General features: G+C 37.1%; 1 protein-coding gene across 4 annotated transcripts in view; it reads right to left on the reverse strand.

Moving 5' to 3' along the window:
* ABCB11 (ATP binding cassette subfamily B member 11) overlaps positions 1 to 16870 on the reverse strand; it is a 115026-nt gene that overhangs the window by 41842 nt on the left and 56314 nt on the right. For all 4 annotated transcript variants that reach the window (XM_032286634.1, XM_032286635.1, XM_032286636.1 and 1 more), the window contains 8 exons: positions 16734 to 16847; positions 13584 to 13694; positions 11390 to 11515; positions 9443 to 9646; positions 7676 to 7846; positions 6983 to 7184; positions 5983 to 6052; positions 1770 to 1872 (listed from right to left, as the gene is read on the reverse strand). In XM_032286634.1, the coding sequence (XP_032142525.1) occupies positions 1770 to 1872; positions 5983 to 6052; positions 6983 to 7184; positions 7676 to 7846; positions 9443 to 9646; positions 11390 to 11515; positions 13584 to 13694; positions 16734 to 16847 (1101 nt within the window). The remainder of the gene's footprint in view (positions 1 to 1769; positions 1873 to 5982; positions 6053 to 6982; positions 7185 to 7675; positions 7847 to 9442; positions 9647 to 11389; positions 11516 to 13583; positions 13695 to 16733; positions 16848 to 16870) is intronic.

The raw sequence follows: 16870 nt of genomic DNA on the forward strand, positions 1-16870 counted from the left end.
CTCCCTCCTGAGTTGTCCCTACATCAAGAGGCCTCTATAGGAATCTTATCTCCAGAGGTCCAGGGAATGGGATGGTCCCCTGCACCTACGCTAGGCCCCCTACCAGCTTGAACAACAACAATAAAAAAGTCAGATTTTCCTTCCCTCCATTCCTCCCTCCCTTGTTTCCATCCTTTCTTACTTTTACTTTCATTGCCAAACATTTACCCAGAAACTAGAAAAAACTAAAATGTAAAAATTAAAATGGTTGGCATTGTTATGGTTCAATAGAAATGTCAATGTAGCATTTGGTTCTTTCTCCCTTGAAGCTCTAGTAAACTCTTGTTCTTGTATAATGTCTGTTATAGTTATTTGTGGCGGCAGTGTGGATTCAATGAAATAGCTATTTCTGGGACTAGAAGAGCAGTTGAGTCTGTAATGGCAGGGTGCACTAAGAAACTATGCTTGCTAAATGTGTTTTCACTCAGTGTGACTCATCCTGCTGCTCCTGAGAAAGAGTCTTCTATGGAATTTATTTAAATCGTCTATTAGAAATTGAGACCTCTCTTTATTCACTATTAATACATTAAAAACAAAAAAGAACCCAATCATTCCTTTTGTCATTTCATAAGTTCATAAAGAGTACTCTACTTTTTTCCAAATTTGTCCATTGTGAAGCAATGTTTATAATTACAACCTAGTGGATTCACATGTTGGAATTTTATTTAAGACAGTTTGAAATTACATCACGCATAATGAATGTGCTTGTAGTTTAAAAATTCTCTGACTTATTTGCTTTGATAAATCTTGCAGTTTGGGTTGTATTTTATTGTAGAAATTCAATTTTTCATTCTAGTTTTTAAAATCTCCTGATGCCTTACTAAGCGCAAGGCACCGGGTTAGGTGACCAAGTTGATTCAAACACAAATAATATGTATCACTAACTTTAAGATGCTTATAATTTAGAAAGCGGATAAGTCAACATGACTTCGAATAAGGCACAATAAGAAAATTGCCATGAAAATTCTCTAATGAAGGGTGATAGGGGAATGAATGTGAGAGTACCAGGGCTGGCATGTAATGTGCAGTAATGAGGAAAGGCTTGGAGAAGAATGGGTGGTCTCTTTATGAGAAAATTAGACAATATCCACAATAGCAGGACACCTGCATCCTTATGAAGAAATTGCATCTTGCTATACATGTTGCTTCCCTTCCTAGCACTTTAATTTTTGTGCTATTTTGAATTATGTTATTAAAACCATTATGAAACTATGAAATCAACAAATGTCCACGAAATCTAATTGGCCTCCATTAATTCAAATATTTTGATAACTTGTAATAAGGGCTAGCCTATTCAAATACCTTTATTGATCAAGGTATTGCTCAATACCAAAATTATTGTAATTTAAGAAAGAGATTTTAAAATTTGAGAAAAAAGTTTTTAGGTATTCTTGACAACTTTTATAAAAGGATTTCTACATATGAGCAAATAATCTGCTAAGTACATATAATTCACACATTCAGTGTGTTAGACTAGTTTGTCTTAGACTCTTAACCCTTAGAAGTCCAGTTTTCATTATCTTGTATTATTAAATCAATTAGTTAATCTGCATTAAAAATATTGTATAAAATTTAGAGTTTTCAATAGGTCTTAATGTTCTGTCTTTTAGTCTGACTTGAAACACTAGTAGACATATATCTAGAAAACTCATATTCTCAGGCTGAAAGGTTACACAACAGTCCCCAGGAGAGACTTCTTCCATTCCCCACTTAAGCACTTGATGCCTGACCTTTCTGTCTTCTTCATAAGTCGGCTTATTGTCTATAACAGCTAATGGAGGTTCATGCACAAGGTAAGAAAGCTGAGACTTGGAGCGTTGCTGGATGGAAGCTCTGTAAATAAACAAAAAGATGGAACAGTGTAGACTGTGGCCAGATTGGAGCAGGATCAGCTAGTGTTCAAGTTTACATCTCATATGTCAAATAAACAGAAATGTTTTATAGGTCACATGGTAACCAGGTAAGGGAGCTTATGGTTTAGGTTGGACAGAACTATTAGTAGGGCAGATCTAATCAGGTTGGTTACTCTGGGCCCTAAGCTCTTGCATGCATTGGACCCAGATTCAGAGTGCAACCAGGGACAGAGAAAGAGAAAGGAAGCAAAGTTGTCCTACTAGTTCATCCAAAAACCACCTAAGGCTCAAATGCTTTCTAAACCCACATGCTTCTGCTAATTGCTGCCTTGACAACAGTCTATTTCCTTTACCTTCCTTCTGGCTTAGACTGTGGTCTTGATCTCTCTCTCTCTCTCTTTTTCTCTCTCTCTCATACCTGATGTGTTCACTTTTGCATGATGCCACAAGGATACAAATGATATGAGGAAATAGGGCCTCTGATGAGATTTTTCTCCAGGCTAAATACTACCCCTAGAGATGCATGAATGAGTATCTTGGTTGAAATATAATTTAGCTCAATGTGTTCATTCATTTATTCATTAATTCAACAGAGGCTTATTGGGCATCTGCAACACATAAACCAATGCCAAGTGATGTTGGGGACACAAAGACTAGCCAATGACAGACTTCTCCTTCAAAAAGCTTAAATTTTATAGAAGATGCCTGTACCACGCCCTGATGTAAAAAAGAATGTAGTAAGTGCTATTAGGCAGGTTTGAATAAAGAGTATGGAAAGTCAAAGGAAAAAGAAATGTATGGCAGGTGTTATCAAGGCAAGATTCATGGATGAGGTTGCTAAGGTAGGATTTGGGGTTTTGTAGATTAGAGAAAAGAGCATTTCTTACTCAGAGACAGAAGCATGGAGACAGGGGAGAACAAGGTTGCTTGCTGAATATACTGAGTACATGATAAGCATGAGAAGTGATTGTTTCAGGCTCTACTTTCTCCTCCCCTAGACTCATGGGAAAGAGACTCCCATTCTTCTCTAGCTTAACCTGAAAGTATTTAGTGCCGGGGGCTGTTGGCAAGTATGTTGAGACTTTCAAAAAGAGAAGCTTCCTGAAAAATGAAGCCAACAGTGAAATAGTAGAGCTGAGAAAGGAAGAGAGAGAAACTGTTATCTGTCTTAGACATATCACTGAAGCTCTAGCTTTGCCTGAAGCCAAAGCATCTTTGGAATATTTAGTTATGTGAGCTGATTCTTTCTCTCTAAAGGTTAAATCAGGTTGGGTTAGGTTTTCAGTCATTTGTAAATAGAGTCTTAAAGGTTAAGGGGCAATGCTGAAGACTGTGCTTTAGAAAGAATCACCTGAAGTAAATGGTTAGAGAGAGAGATTGAATGATGACGAGACCTGCATCAACTGTTTTAGTGCCATCTAGAGGAATCTATTTATATATCTTTCTCTACCATTTTGTGTCTAAGTGAAATTAGACCAAAACAAATATCAAGGTGGTATCTGCCTACTATATATGCTCATCTAGTCTTCTAGAGAAGGCAGTAATGTGTCAACTGAGTCACTCCAATTTGCTCCCATTTTCTGTTAATGGCACTGCCATCCTCTTAGTCACCCAGGTTCAACACCGGGCATTTGCCTAAAGCCCTTCCTCTTCCTTGCTCTTGCACATTCAGACTCTTGCCAAGTCTCATTATGACCAGGCATTAAACCACTCCTTAACCCCATTTCCTGCCACCAAACTGGCTTCTGGGACACCTCCAGAGACTCCCTCCCACCTAGCCTGAAATGTCACAGCAATGAAGTAATTTCTTCCAGTTAGGTAACAGAGGTCATATCTCCAGAAGATATGCAGAATAGCTTGTGTCAGCTGGTGAGAACAAGGTGCATGATAGGAGGAGACTTAAGCTCAAAGACCTAAAAAGCAAATGCAGGACAATGGACGCCAAGGTGGGAGTTTGTGGAGGAGGAGATGCCATCAACATATGACTGACTACCTTCCAGTTCTGAGTATGAGAAGACCTATGTCCTTGACCCCTCGGATATCTACTTTATATTTTTTAAGCTTCTTTCTTTCACCATTCTCCAGATCATTCCAGCTGTCTAGCCTAGGCTGATCATGAGGCCATGGGCAGTGTATGTGCTAGGCAAGTTTACCTCTCATCCACCAGAAACACCATCCCTTTTCAGAAACTGACAACATCTATCCCTCCCCTTCTCTGAAGCTGTGTACCACTTCTCACTGCAAATAAAAACTACTAACTTGGGGGAATAAATACTCTCTTTCTCAACATTATTATTTAGGAAACTTGTGGCTGTTATCTATTAAATTGTTCTTGAACCTAAAATATATTGCTGAAAAGGAACTTAGCCATCAGAAAAACTGAAACCAAAGAAATAAGATACATATTAACACTTCATTTAGTCATCTTTTAGGAAAAAAAAATCTATCAGCATATACAATGAGATATTTTAACAGACTTTCTTACTCAAATGTACAAATTTTTCTCTGCTGGAGGTTAATAACTCCTTTCTATGTGTAGACGTATTTCTGGAGTTCTCATCCTTATCACCAAAATGTAGCATTTGTGAGAAATTATAGGGAAATCAATATTCACATTAAAATGGTTATCTAGTCCTGATAATAAACTACAAATACACTACTTAGCATGGGTAGGATTTTGTTCATCTGGAGAGTTACGAAACCATTTATTTTCTTGTCGGCCTGATCATAAGAAACATCTTCACTTTGCCACCTTTAACCTAGTGACCAAAAGAGATGCCTACTCATTCTCTGTGTTTAAGAAGTTAGTTGAAATTTTCAGGTTGTGATTCTAATGATTTGAATGATTTAAATGTAGTATTTCAATCAGAGAAGAATGACTAAACTTAATACCAGGTGCCTATAACATTGTTTTATACCTTTTACATGATAGAGTAATGTGAAGCTATTGCTTTATTTGCCAAATTCAGTAAATTCAATCAAATGAGCATTTCTTAAAATTTGTTTGAATAAACTTGTTCTCAAAAAGAAAGATAGGAAAACCCATGTCTGAAAATTCAGACTGATAAAGAAAAGATATACTAGGGCCTGAATATTTTTCTACATCTGAAAATAAATACACTATTTTTTGTGAGCTATTCTTTGAATATTTAAATGAATAAATCTGTGTTTGAACTACTTGGAATTGTTAGCTGAAATTTTTATTTTAAGGCTCTTTAATGACTTTTCAGTAAATAATTATCCATCTTGAATGAGCAAGTCCTATCTCTGAGACTTTGCACAGCCTTGCATTAAGTGTCCTAGAGATGGAAAGGGCAATTGTCGAGAGGTTGCTGCTATTTCATTGCCTATTCACAATTTTCCGATGTAAGAAAAAATATCCTGAATAATAGTTATAAATATAGACAAACACTCCTGGGTGGAATTCGCCTTAATACACAGACTTTTAACATTAGAGGAACAATTTTATTGAAACTCTTAAACCAGGATGAAAGACTAAAGTGTACAGCCTCACTAATATGTACTCCAAAAATTTATTTTGAAGGTAAACATCGTTATATTGATCCAGAGAAAAATAAATAACTCTTGTTTAGGAAAATTCTTTTTAAAAGCTAAAAATTACATTTCTTATTTCATCTAGTTAAGGAGTGACTTGACTTCAGATGGGTTACTCTGGGAGCAGAAGTGTTTGTAATTCAATTGCAACTTAGTAGATTAAAAAATGGAGCTAAAGGCATGAATTTGACCTTCATATAAGACAGTATTTCATACCACAGTTAGCTTGGAGCAGAGAATCACTAAACACAGATTAAAAAAAATATCCCCTTTCTAAGCTCAATACACAACATTTTAACCATAAAGCATCTCCATCATAACCCAGTAAGATGAGAAGCTAAACAAAAAAACCATGAATCAGAGAGAAACGTCAATATAGCAACCAAGGATCATTTGCATGTTTATATTTGACCAGACCTGGAAGTCTACTCAGAGTCTCCTTGTTGTACCCGGGATATTCCCTGAGGATTATGACTACAGAGGACTCCTAAGAATATTTGGAAACCTTGAAATCTGCCCCATGGCTTGAGCTTACCTTAAACTATCCTGGTAGCTTCCTCTGCTAAAGCTCCTCACAAGCATGCCATCTTCAGTTGCATCTTTTCCTACTCAACACAGCATGAAGAATTCTTTAGTATGTACAATAAACAGAACCATATCTAAGTAGAATTCTTTACTATGTTTGCTTAGAATATAATTACTATGTCCAATGCCAAAACATTCTGTTAACTTTGTTGCAATAAATAAAACTTGGGACTTGTCTTGCAGATTTGAACAAAAAATTTCAAAATAGTAAGACTGAGACATTTGAACCATACAATAGCATATTACCTCTACAGAAATAGGTATTTTTTGGCATAAATCATAAAATATTTAAGAGAAGTCCAGCAGAAATAGCAAAAAAAAAAAAAAAGATAGAAACACCGAATGTTTCGAAAGCCTATTCAGAATAACCCTCATATGCTAAATGTATATAGTAGTTACATTTAATGGAGTGAAATTGAGGAAGGTGATACCAGTCATGAAGGGAGAAGAATTTGATGGCTTCTGACAGTGATCCACTGCAATGTCCTTTCTATTATAGCTTTCTAAAGTTTAGAGTGGTTGGTTAATTTAGGCTGTGGTAACCACCAAGTCTGAAAATTCAGACTGATAAAAAAGAAGGTGCACTAGAACCTGAAGTATCTATCTATATTTGAAAATAAGTATTATACTTTCTAGTCATTGATTAATTCACTCAGTCGATGCGCATGAAGATTCTCCTGCATGTTGGACACACTCTAGGAAGCCTCTTCTACTTGCACAGGGTAAAACAAAACAGGAGAGGGAACTGAAAGTTAGAAAACCTTGGCTTTAGTTCTATAACTTGATCAGATAGCTTAGCCTCCTGAGCTTCAGCTGTTTCCTTTACTGTCTATATAATGCCTGCCAGAGTTGTTTGGAGAACAGTGAGTACTGAAATACATAGAGAAACATAAAGCACTATAGACATTAACTATTTAATATAATACACAAGTATAGGAAAAAGCACTTGCCCTTTATGTCCTCTTCATTAAGGGGTTGATTTCCTTGACTTTGCAAAGTCACTAGAGTGAAGTAAACACCTTTCCTTTCCAACAGTTCTTCATGGGTGCCTCTTTCCACTGCAGTGCCATGTTCAAAACCAATAATAGTATCTGCTGCTCTGACTGTGGACAAGCGATGGGCAACTGAAATGATTGTGTGCCCATGCTGAATCTGTAAGAATGTGCAGTGCACCATTAAACAAGACTGTAAGACAGAGCTGACACTGACTTTTGGATCATCTCGGAATCCACAAGTCAGATCCTTGGTCCCTGGAAATATTTTTAAATAGGCTCTGCAGACATTAGAAAAGGCCAGCACATTTTCTTGCAACCATAAACCCCATCACACACTGGCCCTATTGCTGCCATTAATCAACAGCTAAAAATATATTTTTTAAGTAATTTTAAAAATATCACAAGCTAGTCTTAAGAAGATTTACACATTTACATGGATAGCTTTTGGAAACAAATTATAACTTTCTTCTGGTCAACTGTGAAGAAGATTGTAGTCAGCTAATATTTTCTAAACAATCAGGCTAGATGCACGAACCCATGTAGTATCAACTACTCTTATCCCTCCCACCCCACAAGGAGCTGCCTTTCCTGCAGCAGCACAAGCATTTCCATGTGGACCTGTAAAATGGACTGAGGTGTTCCACAAACCTTACTCAGTGCTTCCTGCACCATCGCTTCACTCTCATTGTCCAGAGCTGAGGTAGCCATGTCCAAAAGCAGAATCTTGGGATTTCGGATGAGGGCTCTGGCGATGGCTACCCTTTGTTTCTGGCCACCACTCATCTGGCCTCCTCCTTTTCCAACAAGGGTGTCAAATTGCTAGGAGGAAGGTGATACCAGTCATGAAGGGAGAAGAATTTGATGGCTTCTGACAGTGATTCGCTACAATGTCCTTTCTATTATAGCTTTCTTTGCAAGCATGAATTCTCACTGGTCCAACTTCCACTGAAAGAAACATCCCTTTACAAAAAGGATGATTGTCTAGTCAATATTTATGTGTGAAATAAAGAAACTGATTTATGCTTTTATTCCAGGGTTTACTGGGCTGTATAAGTGTTCCCTTTTAGCTCGACTTTAAATAAGATTTTTCAACCAAAATGAAAATTGGTCATGGTTTTCAATATCTGCCTTAGAGGATTAAAGCACAGAGAAAATCCTTGTCTCTTTTCTCTAGCTAGACATACAGCAAAACATAATGCAAAGGCTGTTTTTATATTGTGACTAAAGGATCAAACTAGCTTTATAGTGATTATCACTGACAGCAGATGGTCACTGATTATCTCGCGGGCCTAGCATAACATTGGAATCTAATACTTAGGGGTTAGTGGTCAGATACTTACCTTGCTTATTACTAACCAACATGAATTGAGCCCCCACCATTCATAAAGCATGGTGTTGAGCTTTTTACACATCTCTTTTAGTTCTCAACTAATGAGTAAGAAAACGCTAGGCCCAAAGAGGTAAACTTGAGAAAAAGTTCATAAAGCTTGTAAATACAGAAGCTGGGATTTTTATCAAGGCAGTCTGATTCTAAAGCTTTATATTCTTCAACTATTAGGCTATATCATACTCACAGCTGCAATCCTATTCATAAAGAGAACTTAAAAGACCAAAGAGGAAGTATTCGACATCACTTGACTCTGAAGGCAGACCACCTCAGTATGAACCTTGTCTTTCCCACTTACTTGGTATATAATCTTGAGCAAGCTATTTAACCTCTTAGAACCTCAGTTTCCCATCTGTAGATGGAGATAATAATATTAGCTGCTTAACAGGGGGGCTGTGATGATTTAATGAGTTAATAGATGTGACGTGCTTAGAACCGGTGCCTGGCATGTACTAGGCACCATATATATGTTAACTCTTAATAATAACTCTTCTTTGACTTGGCAGACCATCAGTGGCAAAATCCATTTAAGTATAATGCTGAGGAGTTGGTTTTTGCAGTTGTTGTTGCTTAGAATAGAGATATATGAGGAATTGTTTTTGACACAAAATTAGCTGCCTAAGCACAGAGCAATTAAAGAGTAGACATCATGAGATTATTGTGCAAGTTATTGCCACATGACATTTAGCATCTGCTTAGACAAATGCTTAATAAGAGGAATAAGGACATTAGATCTATGTCAAAGGAGTTTAAAAAAAGATAGTTCCCCAGTTTGGTAGATTTTTAATATATTACCAGCAAAGGGAGTTTTCAAAAGAAAACTTCCTTTTTTTGATAGATTTTGAACATATAAATGATGTATTTTCAGATGAAAAGAAAAACTCATGGTACTTTTTCAGGCATGAAACTAAAACATGGCCTTAAGAATTTAATAGCTTGGGAATCATATGAAAAGAAATGTGTATAATTGCACAACTTTTTTTCCTACTATGACTTCTTGGTTTCCTCTAGGAATGTATTAGGGGTACCTGTGGCAGGTCCATGATGAAGTTGTAGGCATTGGCCTCCTTGGCAGCTCGGACTATGTCTTCCATTGTAGCATCTTCTCTGCCATAGCGAATATTTTCTGCAATGGTGGTAGAGAACAGAACTGGCTCTTGCTCCACTATCCCAATCTGATCTCTAAGCCATTGAATGTTAAGAGAGCGAATGTCATGGCCATCCACGGTCACCTAGAGAGCATGGGCACAACGTCACAACTTTTGGAATCTTTCAGGGTTCTGGATCATAATATTATTTTATACTTGACCAATGGTGAGAAAAAACAGAGGCCACTAAGATTCTAATGGAAACAATTCCTCTTGAAACGTGGTTCTTTGGATGATAATATGTAATTGAAATCAAGTATAGCTGCAGAAGAACTCATTGTAGAAACATAAATGATGTAAACAAAGGTCACTTAATTTAACACCACTGGCCCAGGAATGGACAAATTTTTGATCCCTCAGTTATTCATTATATTTTAAATATTTGTATATCTTTTGACTTTTGACTGAAAATGGACTCAAAAGATACAATAAAAATAAGCAATGATCCCTCTCTTGTATATATGATTTATAGTAAGTCTTACTTTCTGGCCAGATTCACCAAATAACACTTTACTGTTCAAAGCAAATAAAACTATCAGTGGGAGCAAATAAAAATCACTATTAGTAAAAATCTTACATCAAGAAACTGATTTCTATATATTCAGAGTACAGTTATGGTGTAACTGTATATAGAAACTGATTTCTATATATTCAGAGTACAGTTACGTAGTAAAGAATACCCAATCAGAGATGAGATGTCTGTGAAAAAGGAAAAAAGGGAAACTTTGTTATATTTGCCATGCCTGTGTAATAGTCTATGCATGAGAGAAAACTCATTTTGTTGAAGCCGTTAAATACACAGTTAAACCATTCCATCTCAAGGCATCAAAGAGATACTGACAAGAATGATTTTGAGACAGAGTGAAAAGATCACAGGCTTTGGCACCCAGCAAACCTAGATTCAATCCTGGCTTGGTCACTTATCAGCTCAGTGACCCTAGACAAGTCTCCGTCTCTCTGACTCTCTGCTCCCTTGTTTGTCAAATGGGCCTATGTACCTTTGGGGGTCATTGTGACAATAAGTAATCATTTTAATAAAGTATCTGACATACAATATGTGATAAATAAATGGCAGTTACTAATACTCATTTTCTTAGTTTCAGCCTATGATTACAGAAAAAAGTGACTATGTGGGTTTATACAATTATACCATTTTTAAAAACCCAACTTCTTGAAGCAGTAATCAAGGACTGCTCTCTCTTAATTTCAAGCCCTGTTATTATTCCTGTATTTAGCATTTGGAGAACTTAAGAACACAATTATATTTTTGTTATAATACAAATAAAAAGTGTAACAGATAGTTCACCGAAGAAGCAGCAATAGCATTTCAAATGTACAGTTATGCATAGCTAAACAATGGGGATACATTCTGAGAAATGTGTCTTTAGGCGGTTTCATCAATGGCGAACATCACAGTATAGTTACACAAATTTATACATATATAAATGTCCTAGCACCATTACTAAATATCAATCATTTCCCTTACTTGATCTGCAATGCCAACATCAACTGACATATATCAGATTTCTATATATGTTCTACTATAATCTTATGGAACCACCATGATATATGCAATCCATCATTGACTGAAATGTTGTTATGCCACACATGACTGTATCTGCGCATTGTTACATTACATAGTGAATGGAATTGACTGGTTATTCGTTGTTACCATGTAGGGAGCATGTCCCATCAGTTCAATAACAAATCGTTAATTATGCATGCCAGGACAGTCTCAATGTATGCTACATCTTTCTGTTTGATCAGTATATTGCCATTTGCACTTTGCTGTTCCCATGTATTGAGGAGTCTCTGGAAGACACTTACCATTCCTTCACAGGGGTCATAGAATCGCTGAATGAGCTGCAGTGCTGTACTTTTCCCAGCTCCACTGGGTCCTACCAGAGCTGTCATTTCCCCTGGTTTAATGACCATGTTGAGGTTATTTAGAATCTGGAGAAGAAAGAAAAGAGCAAAGTTCAGATTGTCACTGTTTACCAAATCAAACAATTAGGCTACAAGTGCAGATGTTTTATGTTGATATTGTGTGTCTGTGTGAGTGTTTATGTATGCCCCCAAGGCAATGTCCACTGATATCTATCAATAACCAGCAAAAGAAAACATTGGCAAGGATGAGGTTTTGGCAGTTAGCACACTAGCTGTACTCAATTATTTAACTGAGAGCCATGACCAAGAAATAAAATGATGTACATTAACACAGGTGAAGTAAATAAGCCATGGTAACTTTTAAAATTATGTTCCAAAATCTAACTTAAAACACTCCTGACATACTAGGATAAGGAGACTGTGCCAATTAGTTAAAGAAAAAAAGTTAAGTTAGAGATATAGTACTAATTTACTGACCATGGATTAACAATAAGGCAATTTGCAGATTGTAAGCCGTCCTTCATGTGTATGGTGTATGAACATACCATTTGAACATACACATCCTTCATGTGTATGGTGTTTGAATATACCATTTACTGGCCTGTATTGGATGTAAGCTCCCAGAGCAAGCAGGCATCAAATGTGCTTATTTATCATTATAGCACTGGCACAATGTGGCACACAGCAGGGTTATATACATACTCATACCATGAATAAATACATACAGGTTTAAGTAAGAAGATTTTATTTCGCTATTAAAAGTGATGATGAAAAGTGCAATTACTTTTGCACCAACTAATATAAGGTAAGTTTTAGCTATCCATTCCAAAATGTTTACTGAGTGTGTACTACTTTGTAATTTACAATTTACAAAGCATTTTCACATACATTATAACATTTGATGTTTAGTTACATGTGTAATGGATAATAAAAATATACTCTAAATATATTTTAAAATATATTTTAAATATGTAATTAGAATATATATGTACTTGTGTTTTATATATTTATGTATGTAATATAGATAAATGGAGATACACACTTATACATTTGTTATATATATTTATAGATATATTTGTATTTACCTCGTATCTATAATGGAGGTATGTATAGACAGAAAATGTAGGTAAATATATATTTACAATCAAATATTTATGTATTATATATTATAAATATTATATATTTTCCTGTATTATATATATGTTTACCTTCTCTGTGTATATATGCATATATTCAAAGAAAGAGTGATTATATATGTATATTTTACATATTTTATATATATACATATATATATAAAATAGGCATGTAGTGTCAGAATTAAGTTATGCTAACAAAATGGGATTTAGTTCTGTGGGGATAACAGAAATATTATTGAGAGCGTGGCTAGAGATACTCTGTTGAAAATGAGGAATAAGTCTAATTTCAAAGCCAATTCATTCAGGGGTAGTAGATCCTAATTTTCCTGTAGAGTAAATTGCCTTTAAAGATAATTTAAAGGCAGGAAATTAAAACTTTTTCATCATGTGCCCTGAACAAGACACATGAGCATAATATCACAAGGATACCTTCCTAAAAGGGCTGATGCAGTGACCCTAGTGAATTTACAGATGGGAAATAAACATCTACATAATGGCATCTTTCCTTTGCCATTTCATACCCTACAGTCAGGGTCCTCCACTTTCTGCAGTCTCTATAAAGGTTGGGAGGGACCTGTGCTTCTTGATTGTTCTAACTGTCATTTATCTAACACGTGCTTAGAAAGACAGGACCTGCCTCTACAAAGGTTGGGAGGGACCTGTGCTTCTTGATTGTTTTAATCGTCATTTATCTAACACGTGCTTAGAAAGACAGGACCTGCCACTCATTTCAACAGAGCGTCATAGAGTTCATGTAGCCTGAATGTGCTGCCAGACTGTGTCCCAACAAGAGGGATTTGCATATTATGGTTACCACAAAGGAATGTGGTGTATCACCTGAGACAGCCAACACCCAAGGATACTTCCAGAGAAATACACCTCCATTCCCTATTCCTGGGAACTGAATCAGGCTTCAGAAAATAAGCAATCTGTGGTTCTGCAAATAAATCATCAAAGAAGAAAACATCCTTTGTTCTGGGGAAAAGACCAGCTCTTACCTTCACCTCTGGTCTGGAAGGATAGTGGAAGGTCACATTATGGAATTCAATTTCACCCTTGAATCGATCCAACTTGTAACCATCTTCTGACATGGAGTCAATGATGGGTTTCTGGAGTGGAATACAAAAGGGACACAGTGTAAATTTAAACTAAGACATACAACTCAATTCAAATTGTAAATTCAAACTAAGAAACATCTTTGGTATGTCTCTACAATGTCTCATCTGGTTGTTGCTCTGACATATGAGTAAATTCAAATGCAGATGCACACATTTATTGTGCATCTTAGTTTGCAAGTGTCTTAATTTGAATTTACCTTTAAACAGAGCAATAACCAGAGAAAATATTGCAGAGATATGCCAAAGATGTTTCCACATTAAATATTTATTAATAGTGAGAATAATGACTACTTAATGAGATATTATTGAGATAATATATATTAATACAATACATATTTAATTGAATTGCTATTATTTAGTTATTACTGAGATATATGATATTGTAGTATTATATAATACATGTTATATTAATATTATAAATGTATAATATATGTTAACAATATTATTATATATTATTGTATTACTAAGTTAATATAGGAGACAATGTACAAGGTGTTTTTCTGCTTTTATTTACGTAATTGTCACCACGACAAAACTAGACAGGTGATATGCCCATTTTTCAGTTGAAGAAGTGGAGGAATTGCAGAGATATTAAGTTTCTAGGGCCATGAAACTAGTCAACAAATCTGGGGTCCAAGGGTATTCTACATTTGAGTATCCATGGTAGATGATGATTACAACTGAGTGTTCCTAAATGATGTCTTCAAATGCTACCAACTTTCGATTGTTGTCCTGAATTTCACCTCTTTTGCTAGTAGGAAGCCCAATCTAGAATTTAACCACTCTAGTTAATCAGACAAAAGTGAGGGCCTCCTCCTGCTACCAGAACACTCCAGCATCATCTTTTTCCTTTGTCCATAACTAGTGGTGGAAATTCATCAATGTATTAGTCCATTTTCACATTGCTATAAAGAATACATGAGACTGGGAAATTTAGAAAGAAAAGAGTTTTAATTGATTCACAGTTCTAAATGGTTGGGGAGGCCACAGGAAACTTACACCATGGTTGAAGGCAAAGGGGAAGCAAAGCACGTCTTACATGGTGGCAGGAGAGAGAGCACACAAGGGAAAATGCCACTTTTAAACCATCAGATCTTGTGAGAACTCCCTCACTATCACAAGAACTGCATGGGGGAAACCGCTCCTACGATCCAATCACTTCCCAGCAGTTTCATCATGGGGATTACAATTAGAGGTAAGAGTTGAGTGCGGACATAAAGCCAAACCATATCAATCATCTTAGCTCTGTTAAGGAGTATAATATAATCTATCTCCTTACTGAGTTGCTAATAAAGACAATTAACGCCTTAATTTTTTAGTTTCAGGGCACTTTTAGAGTCATCATCCTATTTGAGCATATAACAACCTTAAGAATGAGGTACAATTTGCACAAACTAACATTAACTGTTTTTTTTTTTTTTTTAGGAGACAGGCCACCCAAGCCAGAATGCAGTGGCATGATCATAGCTCACTGCCTCCTCAAACTTCTGGGCTTAGGTCATCCTCCCATGTCAACCTCCTGATTAGTTGGGACTATAGGCATGTGCCACCACACCCAGCTACTTTTTATGTTTTTTGTAGAGACAGGGTTGTCCAGGCTTTTCTCAAACTCCTGGGCTCAAGCTATCCTCCTTGCTGGGCCTCCTAACACGCTAGGATTGCAGGTGCGAACCATAAAGCAATGAGTCATTTCCTTAGTAGGCTATAGCTTCACTGTTTGGCAAAAAAGTACCAAACAGGGGACAGGGAACCAAATAGGTTCGAGGAACCCACGAATCACCTCTGGATTTCCAGGGCTTACTCTGGACTCAGCTCAGGACATTTTTTACTTTTAAGAGAGAGAGAAAGAACAACAGATTGCCAACTTCCCTTTCTCCTCTTAGTTTTTTGTTTGTTTGTTTGTTGAGACAGGTTCTCACTCTGTTGCCCAGGCTGGAGTGCAGTGGCACAATCATGGCTCACTACAACCTCGGCCACCCTGGGCTCAGGTGATCCTCCTACCTCAGCCTCTTGAATAGCTGGGACTATAGGCACATGTCACCATGGCTGGCGAATTTTTGTGTTCTTAGTAGAGACAGGTTTTCACTATGTTTCCCAGGCTGGTCTTGAACTCTGGAGCTCAAGTGATCCTCCCACCTCGGCCTCCCAAAGTATTGAGATTACAGGCATAAGCCATCCTGCCTGGCCTGGTCTTCGATTTTGACTCCCTAGCTTGACCTCCAGTGTGCTTCCGTTGACTAACCAGTAAAGCCCCTTTTTGCCATATTTAGAAGATAAGCGCATTTTATGGACATGGCCTTGAAGTCTCGCATGATATGGCCCTTCCCATGCCTCCAGCCTCTGCCCCTTGCTCACTCTGTTCAGTTGCACTGGGCTTGTTTCAGCTTCTTCAAATCAGCAGGCTTTTCCCAACCTGGAGGCCTCTCTTCCATGAATGCCCTCCCTGCTCTTACTTCCCGTTCTCCACCCTCTCCCATCCCCCTTTGCATGGCTGACTTTTCTTCAGTTATCTGCTCAAATACTACCTCCTCAGAGATGTCATCACCACCACTCACTTTAAAGACTCCTTCCCCCACCCCAGTTGCTGTCACATTGTCCTATTTTATTTCCTTTATTTATTCACCACTCTCTGCTATCGTCTTATATTGGAATGTGCCTGCTTCTTTACTGCCTGTCCTCTCCCAGCATGAGTAAAGAACAGGGGTCTTACTTATTCTAGTTCCCTGTTGTGTTTGCTCCCTTGAGGAAGGAGAATTGCTTGAACCCAGGAGGCAGAGGCTGCAGTGAGCTGAGATCACACCACTGCACTCAGCCTGGGCAACAAGAGCAAAATTCCGTCTAAAAAAAAAAAAAAAAAAAAAAAAAGAATTGGTACCAGCACATGATAGCATTTAATAAGTATCACTGAATTAAGGGCCTTGTGATAGCTTCTCATATTTTTACATTAAGGTAAATTCTTCAGGGGTTCATTCCGTGCCCCACCCCCTGGCCCCCACCTGTTAATGGCCTTTACTTTTGATCTTTACATACCCTGTCTATTGTCTCAAAAATGCTTCTGGCTGCTGCACGTCCAGCTGCAAAGGCTTCCAAACAAGGAGAGGCATTGCCAAGATTTAAAGCACCTACTATGACACTGAGGAAAATCTGAAATGAAAAGAGAGAGAGAT

The sequence above is a fragment of the Sapajus apella genome, unplaced genomic scaffold (genome assembly GCF_009761245.1).
Source record: "Sapajus apella isolate SASKATOON/1434 unplaced genomic scaffold, GSC_monkey_1.0 scaffold18, whole genome shotgun sequence".
Classification (NCBI taxonomy): Eukaryota; Metazoa; Chordata; class Mammalia; order Primates; family Cebidae; genus Sapajus; species Sapajus apella.